At 34.6% G+C, this 13,775-nt stretch overlaps 1 protein-coding gene across 5 annotated transcripts in view; it reads left to right on the top strand.

Annotated features, from left to right (window-relative positions):
* rabgap1l (RAB GTPase activating protein 1-like) overlaps nt 1-13,775 on the top strand; it is an 80,204-nt gene that overhangs the window by 45,561 nt on the left and 20,868 nt on the right. For all 5 annotated transcript variants that reach the window (XR_013823071.1, XM_079889764.1, XM_079889763.1 and 2 more), the window contains exons 14-18: nt 4,984-5,097; nt 6,119-6,193; nt 7,324-7,449; nt 9,373-9,516; nt 12,874-12,915. Coding sequence is in view for 4 of the 5 variants with exons in the window: in XM_079889764.1 (XP_079745890.1) it covers nt 4,984-5,097; nt 6,119-6,193; nt 7,324-7,449; nt 9,373-9,516; nt 12,874-12,915 (501 nt within the window). In the remaining variant the exon portion in view is untranslated. The remainder of the gene's footprint in view (nt 1-4,983; nt 5,098-6,118; nt 6,194-7,323; nt 7,450-9,372; nt 9,517-12,873; nt 12,916-13,775) is intronic.

Here is a 13,775-nt window from a genome sequence, read left to right as displayed (position 1 = left end):
GAAAATTGAAATCATAATCAGCCACCCCTTTAAAATGTGATTGCTATATTTACTTAGCCTGACTACGTCAGACTTCCTACTTCCGCTAATTTCATTTCGCTCCTGTAGTCAGTCTGAGATAGCAGCGTATCTTTCAGTTTTCCACCGGCCTGAAAACAGCCGGGCCAATCAACGAACAGAGGGCGGGCTGAGAGCCGTGACGTAGACGCTGATTGTACCGTGGTGGATGCGTACTTGCGTAGATTTACTTCACATAATCTGCAAAAGTCGTTCACAGCCATGTTCACTCCGGTATTTCGCTCAATGGTTTAGTTTTTGCATCATACATGTGTTTACAGTGGAAGTTAGATGCGGCTGAGCATTCGCATAACACACGCCATAACCAAACGTTATGTGATTGGCTTACGGGTAACCAATGATTTTAAACTTCAGACAAGCGCCCCCCCGCGAGAGAGAAAACACTTCTCTATTATGCTATTCCAGACTCTCTCTACGAAGCAAAGTGAAGTAGCAGAGTCTGGTATTACCAGGCTAGTATTTACTTGTAGCTTTTAAAATGATTAAGATGTTGATTTTAGTTTTTAGTCTATTTTATTACATCATTAAATATGAATTAACACCTATTATTAACCTGAAATATTTTTTGTTTACATTTTTTATTTTAATATTATCCATCACTAATCATTTATTAACACTGTTAATCTCAAAAATCTCAAAATGCATATACATATTTCATAGTGTACATTATGCCTAAATTCACTTTATTGATTTAAATTAACTTTTAGTGTTATTTTAAATGTTTTATTTGTTTGATTTAATTTATTTTAAGTTTACTTTTTACATTTATTCAGAAGTTACTATATTTATTTATAATGGAATTTTAATATGGTTATCATTCATATATTTCAGATGTCTATAAAATCACAAAAAAAAAATGTATTAACTGTTATCTCTTTCCCGGCTCCAGCGTTTAAAAAAAAAAAAAGTTGCTAGCTACCGCCATTGTTTTTGGTTATTTTCACAAAAGTTTCATGGCCCCAAAAATATTTTGTTTTATGAATATATGAACATGCAATTTATCAAAAGAAAGAACAAAGCCTCTGATTTAAAAAAAAAAACGGTTTTATTCTAGCTTCATGCATTCTTTTTTATCAACACTTGAATATGGAGTTTCATTTAAAAAAGCAACATTTTGAGCAAAAAGCTGAGAGTTTCACTTTTTTGTCAAAGACTTCGACCAGATCGCATTCAGAATGATGATCAAAACGTAGATGGAGTAGATCGAGTCCATCAACACTCCTAATGCTTGCACTGTCCTATCGCTCGTCCTGGGTAGACATTTCATTCAGTAATATTAGGCCGTTTTAAATAATGTTGGTGGTCACGTTATTTTACATATGATATCACTTGTTTTTGCATCTTCCTCGCACGTGTTTTGAGGAGGTGGTTCAGTACTCTTTCAGAAGATGTGTATTAGCGCCCCCTACCGTATAACAGTGAAAACACGGATTGCTGGAAAATTCCGTCAATGGCGTGGAAAGAGTTAAATTACATCTTTTTTGAGTTGTGATGCCTAAATTAACTATTTAAAACCATTGATTTTACTTTTAGTTTTCACTTTTTTTTTTTTATTTAACATTGCCCATTTACCATTTTATGTGTTCCCTGGGAATCGAACCCATAACCTTTGTGTTGCTAGTTAGCGCCTGGCTCTACTGGTTCAGTTTCATGAAGACAAACCCAGGATACTCGCGTCCTTCTAATAAACGTCCACCCATGTTGAAGATCCCTCAGATCAATGTCCCTGAAGGTCAGTGGTTTTATCTTTCTTCAGGAGCCTGAAGAAATCTGACTGGCCTTCTGTTATTTGTGCCCAAACGTGTCGGGAGGCCGGCAGTGAGTTTACTCGAGCTTTTGCCATGAATGTAATCAGATTGCATCCCTTTGTTTATCCCCTCCCTGGTTCTCTGGTCTGGGCGGTTTTGCTATTGCTGAGCCTCACAGATGTTTAGTGGCCACATTACCATTCGCAGCCTGTATCTCTGGCTTTTTTTATGAATACCATTTGTCACTAACTCGCAGTTTATGAGGCAGCATTTCATTTTCATGCACACTGCGAGAAGCGAGAGTGATGGGGGTGAGAAGGAGGGATGCAAAGAGAGGAAGGGAGCAACAGTGAAACAGTCCGCTGAACTCAATCATACACCATGGTGTGATTAACCCCATACTGTGACAAAATTACAGCTTTGAGTCTTTTTGTTGCTGTTGCAAAACACACCAAAATAGCACTCGCTGTAAAAATGCAGTTTTATATATTCCCCTCTAAAGGTCATTGCTGAGCAAAGGTCAAAGGTCTTTGATGAATAGAAAGTTCTGTTTCATTTATTTGAAATGGAATCTTTTGGAACATCGTAAATGTCTTTACTGTAACTTTTGATCAATTTAATGCATCCTTGCTGAATAAAAGTATTGAATTATTTTACCCCCCCCCCCCCCCCATTTCAGATAAGTGCTGTTCTTTTGAACTTTCTATTCATCAAAGAATCCTGATTTTTTTTCTTTTTTTTTTTCTTTTTCTTTTTTTCTTTACATAACTGTTTCCAACATTGATAATAATAATAAATGTTTAAATCATCATATTAGAATGATTTCTGAAGGATCATGTGACACTGAAGACTGGAGTAATGATGCTGAAAATTCAGCTTTGCATTACAGGAATACATTAGCTTTTAAAATATATTAAAATAGAAAACAATGTTATTTTAAATTGTAATAATATTTCACAATATTACTGTTTTTTGTTGTATTTTTAATCAAATAAATGCAGCCTTGGTGAGCATAAGAGACTTATTTTAAAAACATAAAATATCGTACCTATACAGACAGTACATATACTGTATGGTTCTGTTTGTGCTTGTTATTGATTATCCGTCAAGAAAAAAGCATAATGTTACCACTTTCCACATATGCTGTGGAAACCTTCATTGGAAATGGCCTTTATGACCTCGTTTTTTCCTCTGCATAAATGTAAACTGATGAAGTAAGTTACACAAACGGGTGTGCTGTGCTCTGTACTGTCATCAAGAATTTATCCGGATCATGTATATGGAGAAATGGCAGAAAAGAAGGATGCATTATTCATAGCATGCATGTTGAAGAGAAAAGGGAAGGTAACATTAATCAGGATGTACAAGAGTAAGTCAACTTCAGCTGTTGATACAGACGGATTAAAGACCCATATAGATGCAAATAAGACCCATACTTATAAGATTCCCCTTATTTAAAAGATTTGCTTCATCCGTCAGGCTTTATTCTGCCCACCCTGTAACAAACTCTCAGGCACAGTGTAAACAGGTGAGGGGAGGTGGAAACCTGTCCTTCCCTCTCTCGCATTAGTTGACTAATGATGCCTTTAATTAGCCCTGACACACGCTGTTAATGGAATGGACCTTATTACAACTCAGCCTGTCAGAGACATTTCCGCAGTCACCGTCTGATGTTGCCACGGCGTGAATTCCACCGATCTGTTCACTCAAGAGTTGATAGGAAGGACAACTGATTAATATTCTGCCCGTTTAGCCGGTTTCTGACAGGCTTATGTAGCAAAACTACATTTCCCATAATTCTACATGGCAAAACCCATGCTGAAGTCAGTTTGGTCCATAGTAGATGCTTTTAAGTGTCTCTCTTGGCTCTGGTCCTGAGTTTTATCCCTGCTTTGCTTGTCAGAGTCTGTTCATGTTCTCCATCATTTGACTGGAACGCCGTCCGCATTTGACTTGTTAATTCGATTTGTGTCGCGCTTTGAAGAGTGTGCTGTGCTGAGTAAGACACTTTCCTGCGCTTCTTAATCTATCTCAAGTCTGTAAACGCTTCACACAAGGTTATTTCTTCACTCAAGGAATCTTCTTTGTGTCTTCTTGACAAAATACACGTCGTACGTGCTACTTCACTGTCCTCAGTCAAGCTCAACCTTGTTTGTATTGGAGCTTAAAGGAACATGGATGGAGATCAAAGACTGTAGAGAAAATGACCATCACATTGTTAGTAATTGAGCTTTTCCAGTGCAGGCTGCATGTGTGATAGTACCTCATCTGTACTGTTATCTGCACACTTATCTGGTTCTGGTCACACACTTGTTTCCCTATTTGCTGTTGTATCTGTCACTGTTACAAAAAAAAAAAAAGCATCAGAAAATCCACAAAAAGTCTAGAATCTGACATGGGTTATAAAATTGCATTTCATTTATTGTGGGGCGTTGTTGTTGTTGTTATTGTTGTTAAATAACCATGACTAATTAAATATTAGTAATACATAAAATGTTGTTATAATACAGTAGTGTTTTATTAAAACTATTATTTATAAAATAATGATAAACAATAAGTAAATAATAAATAAAACCATGCAAACTATTTAACTAATAATTAATACTTAAATTACAATAAAACATTTTATTATACAACCATTTGATTTATATATTTATTAAAATAATAAAATATAATTCATAAACACAAATATAATACAAAATCATTATTATTATTATTATTATACATCAGTTTTAATTTTAAATGAAATGTTTTAATGTATAACTAATTAATAATAATAATAATAATAATAATACAGTAGTAAAAATATATAATAGAATTACTAATATTACTAAATACTTTATTCATTTATTGATACAAATCATTATAAATGATAATTAATAATAATAATAATACATTTGTAATACAAATATTTATATCAAAATAATAATAAAGTAGTATTTATATATTAATGAATTAATCATAAATAATAATTGAATAATAATAAATGAATACAATAAAAAGTTAAATAAGTTATATTGTTATGTGTTATAAGTTATATAATAATAATCAAAGTAAGTATAAAATAATAAATAAATAAAATAATACAAACTATTTTTTGATCAATTAAAAAGGCTCCCAAAAATGCCTGATTGTAACTGTTTTTTTGGACCCACAGGACTCTGCCCAGGAAGGCGTCATCACCAGAGACATCCATCGCACCTTCCCTGCTCACGACTACTTCAAAGACTCGGGAGGCGATGGCCAAGATTCTCTATACAAGATCTGCAAGGTGAGGTGAAAGCTGCACATCCTCCAGGCATGACTCACTCCTGCCGTCTGCTAACAAGCATCACGACACGCTGCAACATCTCTTTCCACTGACCTTTTGTTTTGCTGTAACGGCCTTGGTAGATATCCAACCACATGTGCTGTCCTCGCCTCCATGCAAATCTACGTCCCTGAGATGGGTGAAACCTATCCAGAATGCTAGTTTACACATCATAGATCTGTTATTATATGTAGAAGTGAAGCTGGAACTAATGCAGTTATTATCTAACAAGCAATTATCCAGCAAACACCTATATCTACATAATTAAACAGATGGTTCTGGCTCTAGAATCTGAATGAATGAGCCACGTAAGAAGCGTTTTAAAACGTCGACACCTTTGACCAGAAATTCGGTATAGTGCATCATGTGACGTTGCTTGATATTAAATGATGTATTATAGAAAAACAGGAGAAAAGCGTTGAGTGAAGGAGAAAAGGAGTGCAGTTGTCCTGTTCTCTGTTAAATCTCTTTTGTGAGGAGTCTTGAGAGGTTCTCCATCAGCTGATTGGTACCGACAGATTAAAAGGCTCCTAAATTGTGCAAAAGACCTTCAATCCAGCTAATCCTGGCAGCGGCATATGTTGCCAAGAAAGTTTATCTGTTTCCAGTCATTTACATATGACGAAGCAGAATTATCACTGTGATTTAAAGACAGCATGAAGCAGCGTTTACAACAAATTATTTATTCATTTAAAAATATTTAATGCTAATTAATGTAGGGCAGAACCAGATGTTACACATCTAACATAGTGTTTTTGTTTTGTTTTTAAGTATTTTTTTGTATACATTATTTTCAATATAAAATATTTTTTTCTCTAAATAACATACTTTTTAAAATTATTTGATAACGTCAAAAAATTTTCAGAATATTAAGTAATAGCATTACATAAAAAAATAGACAAACAAGACTTTTATTCCTTGATATTAGTTTCAGAAAGCTTTGTTTCTGTGCACAATATCTTAACTGATGTTTTTTCCACAGGCTTACTCTGTGTATGATGAGGAGATTGGTTATTGCCAAGGCCAATCATTTTTGGCCGCCGTATTACTTTTACATGTAAGTATTTACCCCGAATTGACCTCAAATAATCTGTTTAGTTGAGGACAGGTGATTTTTGTTTTGTTTTTTGTTTTTGTTTTTTTTACAATTGCTTTTGTTTTGTTTTGTTTTGTTTTGTTTTGTTTTATTTTTGTGTTTTTGTTTGTTTTTATTTTATTTTCTGTTTTTGTTTTGTGTGTTTTTGTTGTGCGTTTTGTTTTTGGTTTGTGTTTTGTTTTAGTTTTTTGTTGTGTTTTTGTTTTGTTTCATTAATTCTTTCGTTTCGTTTTATTTGAAAGTATTTTATTCATTTTATTTATCATTAAATATTTAATGTATTTATATTTGTTTTTAATTGTTCTTTTTTTGAGACACTAACCCGAAAAATACTGTCACATTTAAAAATCTGTACAGAAGTATATTACTTTTTCTTACTGGGCATTATGTAAATATCCTTTTAGGTCAGTTTTATCTTTAAGCTCAACTCCTTTGATGGCAAATCAACAATTTAAACAGTGTTTTTGAGACCGAGTTCACTATATTTTTTACATGTTCATTACTAGCTACAGTAGCTAGCTAAATAATAACTCTAATAATAGTGTAAATAAAAACCTTCCTCATTGTGCTTTATCTTTGACTTTTTGAGGACCTACATTAATAATAGGCAGAGAGCAACAGGAAGCGGTGGGAAGGACATTGATGAAACGGTTAATCCCATATTTAATTAAAGTGAGGGCTGAATAAGATGCCGTTTTTTGTTTCTCTGCGACAGCGGCCCGTATGAGGCTTGATATTAGAGTGCGTTTGGGGATTTCTATAATATAGTGTAAGTGTCTTTCTCGTGGCCTTGCCCAGGAAGCTCACGAGCTGTCAGGAATATTAATGACAGAGCCCGTATACCTGCAGGAGCCCATTGAGCTCAGGACACACACGCTGTCTGTGTGATTTAATACCCAGCTCTCTGTCTGTCTCACTCTCCGTCTCACAAACACAAACAAACTCTGATTTCATCACTGTAGACACTGCAAGCTGACACATTTAAACATCATGGGTTGGTTGTGTTTATCACAGCACATTCGTGCAGAAATCATTAGCATTTGAAATCATCTAAAAATATTGTGCCGGTGTCGTTCACTTTTTCTCCTTAGATGCCCGAGGAGCAAGCTTTCTGCGTGCTGGTGAAGATCATGTACAACTATGGTCTCCGAGAGCTCTACAAAAACAACTTTGAAGATCTTCACTGCAAGTTCTACCAGCTGGAGCGTCTGCTGCAGGTTTGGCCTTTGAGTGTTAGTTGAGAGATTGTGTGACACACAGACTCATTCAGCTCTCATGAGCGCCTCGAGTGCAAGCGGTGGCCCTCGTGTAAGCTATTAGACCCAGTGCGCTGGAAAATGGGTTTTAATTTTGTGCTGAAATGCAATTAGGCCTGAAGTAGCCTCTTTCGGCGCTAAACCCAACCTGGTTAGTATCGACTAGCTCTGCTACTGCAAGAGCGTTAGCATCGATCATGTAAAACGTGCCATACGTGCCACCCTCTGGAAGAATCTCTTCCTCTGTTGTCATTTACTTTGCATGTGTTAACACAACGCTCCCACCTCTCTGATCTGACAATGCAATTTACCCCTGAAAAATATTCAGTCTTCCCGCTCCGGAAGATCCTATCCAGCTCCTATCTCTTTTTTGAGATGCTAATTTAAGATGTGCCTTTGTAGATGTCGGTTACGTCTTTGATTTATTCTCTGCTTGGTCTCTGAATACATAGAGCAACACGCTTTTTTGAGGCAAGCTTCACTGTTGCCATTTCTCATTCCTAGGGTTATTGATCTAAACAAACCCCTAACTTTGGCATGTACTTTTCCTGCTATAGACTGAATGGAACCTCAAATTATATATATATATATATATATATATATATAGATATATATATATATATAGATATATAGATATATATATAGATAGATAGATAGATAGATAGATGGATAGATAGATAGATATAAATTATTTTTTTATTATATTTTTTTAAGCAATATTTAATCGTTTTTAATTTATTTTTAGACATTTGTTTTGGTTTAATTTTTTTTTTTTTTTTTTTTATATTTTGAGGCGGGGAAATTACTTTTTAAAGAGATTCAGAAGTGATTCAAACAATCATTGATTTGATTATCTTAGGTATCTTAGGAAAGGAAAAGAAGTGCTCCCTCAATGTTGGATTTTCCCATTGTTACTTCATTTTTATGTTCCTTCATTGTCCCCTCAGGAAAACAATGAACATTTTCTGTATTGATACTCCTGATAACCTCAGAAGTAGTCACTTGTTCTGGTTTAAAAACAGAAAACAAACACAGACGTGTAAGTCTTTGATTTAGATGCTGTTTGTGTAAGCTGCTTTATTACTCCACTCGTGTACTGTAATTCAGTCTTACACTCCTGAAATAAATGCTTTAAAGGTGCATTGTGTAATATTTAAGAGGATCTGTAGACAGAAACCGTTTCGTCACTATGTTGTTCTTCGTGGAAAGAAACTAGCTAAAGTCAGCGAATAAAACACTGACACAATGATGAACAACTAGCAGTAATATTCGCAATATATCGTTTTACCAAATAATTAAGTAAACCTAATTTCTTAATTTATCTCTAAGTAAAGAAACCTTGTTTAACTGGCTACTCTCTGCTGTCTCAAACGACAACATCTTTTCCTGTCGGCCACTGTAACTTCTGTTGGTTGCAATTCACAACCTCACCACTAGATGCAGCTAAATATTACACAGTGCACCTTTAAAAGCTGGTGGAAAGAAAAGGGTCAGTCTGTCTGACATTCTATATATCATTTTATCTGTTTGTCTCTTGTTCTATCTATCGTTTGTCTGTCTGTCTTTCATACATTTATCTGTCTATCTTGTTGTTCTATCTATCTGTCTGTCTACATATCTGTCTAACTCTGTCATTTTATCACTTTATCTGTCCATTTTCTATCATTTTGTTGTCGGTCTATTTACATATCTGTCTATCGTTCTATATTTAGCATTCTATCATTTTTTTCTATTATTCTGTTTTTCTTTTTGTTTTGACACACTTCCAAGCTCCACCCCCTTTGCTTCAAAAAATAAATACAATTACTTTGTCATCCTAATAAAAACATGCTTGTTAATTTCCCTTGCGCTAACCATTCCTGTTTCTCTACTTCCTCTTTCCAGGAGCAGTTGCCGGACCTTTGGTCTCGCTTCCAGGACCTGAACCTGGAGGCCCATATGTACGCGTCCCAGTGGTTCTTAACACTGTTTACCGCCAAGTTCCCTCTCTGCATGGTCTTCCATATCACCGACCTGCTCCTGTGCGAGGTGATAAATCTTTTTCTAGTCACATAATTACAGCAACCATGTCCTAACCAAGTCATTTAACCAATAAGATGTCACTGTGGGTTAGACTAACTAGTGCAACACAACATAAATAGAAATCAAGCCACCGACATTGGGTCTCTTTCTCTAACCATCTCTATTCTACACTTTAGTGGGTATTTTTGGTACATTTGGACATAATACATATTTTACACACTTTGTTCGCATACTATATATATTAGGGAAGTGGGCATATTTAGATGCAGGACTGGATTCATTAACAATAAAATGAGAGTGAGAACATAATGATGTGTTCATACCCGTTATACGCGTTTGTACATTGCTTGTCACGTTCATGTCTGGTCAGGGCAAAAGCATAACATTTGGATACTGCACTGGTTTATCGCAGGACTTAGGTGCACAAGTTTCGTGCTTTAATACATTTAGTAATTCTTAATGTTACACTGTAAAAAATATTGTTGGTTTAACTTAAAAAAAGTAAGTAACCTACCATAAAAAATTTTAGTTCATTGAAATAATTTTTTTTTAGTTAATGTAATAAAGGACATTGCTTTAATTAACAGGAACTAGTTTCTAAGTATATTGTTCATTATTATTTTATGTTTGTTCATTTTGCATTAATCAATCTATACAACTTAAAATGTTAAAAATGTGATATATGTAGAAATTAAGATAAACCTAGATTAATGAATGCTATGAATTTATTGATCTTTCTTAGGTCATAATTATAATGCTATATATAAGGCCTAATGCTAAACCGAGAAATTAATCAAATCAGGGAAATTTAATAAAAACCTGTAAAAAGTGTCAATTATGTAATTGGCTAGAAATTGCTCTTTGTGCATGTGATTTCTTCAAAATTATTATTAAAAAGAAATCTTATTCTAATTATGAATGACAGGAAAAGTTATGAAAATTAGTCAAATCTGTAAAGTATGCTCAGATTTAAAATACTGGCTTCTTTGTGATTAATTATTATAGCAGTTACTTTTTATTATTATTTATACAATTTTAATAGCTAAAAATGTAAGAGTATATGTGGAAATTTACAATAACCTAGATTTATGAATGCTGTTAAAGATAAACTGGTAATGGATTCTGTCTAAATAAATAGTGTTTTGAATAGCACATGGAACTGATGGAAAGTTCAGTAGTTTCTAAACTTCTTGAACTCCGTTAGATTTCCCAAAGCAAGCATCTTTGACTTCTTAGAAATGGGCTTTGTGTCTTTCCAAAAGTAACGCTTCGACCTTTCTGCTCCTCTGAGAGCTTTTCCTTTTATTTTTTTTTCCCATCGCTTTTCTCCCCTTTTCCTTTCATTCAGCGTCTGTGGTAGCCCGAGGCAAGACAATTAAAAGTTTCCTCAGCCTGTCTCAGTCAATGAATCGCATGATGAGAATCTGTTAGATGCTTGTGAGACACCTCTCTCTCTCTTCTTATCCATCTATCAGTTCATCTCTAATTCATTTAATGTTCTGCCTTCTTTTGAGGCTCTGCCTTTACTTTTGAGTAACTTGTTCTAAATGTATGCAATCTTTCCCTAATCATATTTACATTTCAGTTTATTTGTATTCCGTTTTGTCCCAAAATACTAATCCAAAGAAAATCGTTCACTGATCCTCTAATGCTATCGCACACAAAACCGGAAAGCTCTTTCTCACTTTGGTAAGCTCTAATCTGATTGGCTGCCTTTCAATATCTCCTGGGACCAAGGACTCACAGGATTTGTTATCAGTCCATTGGGAAACAAAGTCAGGTTGACTCAGCGAGTGCTATTGAGAATTAAATAACAATTGAAATCTCCAAAATTTGTAAGGTTACATGCATAAAATGTTTGAATGATAACTTTTTAACTAGATATCTGTAAGTAGGTCTTTATATTTAAATGTATATATGTGGTGATGGTGGTGTTTTTTTATTCTTATTTTTAACCTGAGTCACTTCCACTAGTGCCAACTTCACCTTCACCTTAACAGGTTAAAATGCACACTCATCTGTTTCACACTTTCTAGGAATCTCTCATTTAGTTTATTCACTATGTTTTCACTAAGACAAGATTAAAATGAATGGATTAGGTTCACTTTGAGATTCAAAAAAACATATGCAGACATGACAAAATTATACCTTGAGGTCTTAAGAAGCGACCTCTTATATGTCAAACGATCCAGGCAAATTTCCCTTCTCATGTCATGAGCCCTTCATCCATATTTGTTCATATTATTATATATTTTTTAGGTCACACTTTAGATGGGTCTAATTGATGGGTCTAGGGTCCAATTCTCACTATTAACTATGAATTTTGCCTCAATAAACTCCTAATTACTTCTTATTAATAGTAAGTAAGGTAGTTGTTAAGTTTAGGTAGGGAAGGATTAAGGATGTAGAATATGGTCATGCAGAATAAGTTATTAATATGTGCTTTATAAGTACTAATAAACAGCCAATATCCTAGTAATATGCATGCTAATAAGCAACTAGTTATTAGTAAGAATTGGACCCTAAACTAAAGTGTTACCATTTTGTATGTTTTCCACTTTTTAATTATTATTTTTAACTTAAATTTCCTTTAAATGTAAATACTGATAGTTTTGCTAGTATCGATTATAACAAGCAATCGTAGTATATCAACTTGCCTTTTAAAATCATATTTCTTGCATAACCAAAAGTGTACAGCTCCAAAGCCAAAGAGAAAAGTCTGATCCCTCCCTCAACAAACACACACAATTATCCCCCCTGCAATTTCCATTTAGCCCCCTAGCGCCATCTAGAGCCTGTTGGGAAGAGATACTTTCTGCCGTCTGTTATTAATAGAGAACATGGGATATTTTTAGCTCTGTGTTGCCATGTGAACGGGTCCTCTAAGCGATGCTCGAGACGGGTGTTTCCATGCGGAGCTGACTTCAGCATTGCTTCTCCGCTCGCTACTGCGATGCCACCTGCTCCCCTCTGACACACACACACACACACAGCACCTCCCGCCCGTCCTTCATTGTGCCTGTGCACATCAACCTGCCTGTCAGTCCACCTGAGCGTGTGCGAGCGAGATTGTTTGCCTCTTCCTTCAGCTCCTGTCACTCCCACACATTTGAGCTCTTTGTATGATTCGAGCTATTTTAGGAAATGCAAATGCGTTCGACATCGCACTTCCAATTGCTAGTAGAGCGCAAAGACAGCATTTCAGCCCTTCCGAACCATTTATTCCAAACTGTATCGTCTTTATTACAATAAAACGCCCTTTGCATGTGGCCCGTTTTGTAGTTCCAGGCAGTTTGGTGTTCAAATAAATTCTTCTGTGTGTTTGTTTTTGTGCGTGTAATTTTTTTTTCAATGTCTTTACAGGGGTTGAACATCATCTTCAATGTGGCGCTGGCTCTTCTGAAGGTACTGCACATCACTACGCTTACATTTCCTTGTTTTAAATTGTTTGGAAAAGTGAGGGAAAGTAATAAAATCGGTAAAAAGTAATGCAAATGTGTCTAGTTATGCTTGGGTTTAAAATATTTTATTGGTTAGAAATTGCTTTTTGTGAGTACAGTCTTCTTTAACATTATTACTGTTATATTTTTTTAAAACTTTAATTCTAATTATGAAAAACTGGAAAGCTTATGTAAATGAATAAAATCCATAAAAGGTGAGGCTGGTTTAAGATTTAAACTATTAGCTACAAATTGTTCTTTGTGAGCAGTGTTATCTTAGTTTGTGTGCTTTTAGCATTTTTATTAGTTTATATACAGCTCTAATTTCAGATAGTTGCCAAGGTGACATTTCTAATGTTCATTTAACAATAACAACACTGTTTGTGAGTGCAATATTTTTTTTATTCTAATAATGAGTCATAGAAATTCAGTGTTTAAGAATTGTTGGAAACCTAGTTTAATATGCAGCCGGAATAAAAAACATATTGAGTGTGTCTCCCTCTGCCGGTCAGAAGAAATATTGCCTTGATTTTTTTTAAACCCAAATGTTTGCTGTTCACAGACCTATACATGCGAGACTAAAATGATCAAGTAGTGTCTTTCTGATATCTTAGGTTTTGCTATGAGTAATATTACTGAAACACTTCATATATCATAATATAATACCATAATCATATATGTAATCATATGAATCACAGTCGATATATATAAAATATACTATGATAGTATTTTCATTACTGTAATCAAGTAATTAAATGTTTCTGGGTCCATTTAGTGCTGGGTAGATTACTTACAAATTATAGTCGGTTAATGATTATAAATGAC

The sequence above is a fragment of the Squalius cephalus genome (assembly GCF_949319135.1).
Source record: "Squalius cephalus genome assembly, chromosome: 13".
NCBI lineage: Eukaryota > Metazoa > Chordata > Actinopteri > Cypriniformes > Leuciscidae > Squalius > Squalius cephalus.
The sequence above is the reverse complement of the archived record's forward strand: the minus strand, read 5'-3'. Positions and strand labels throughout refer to the sequence as shown.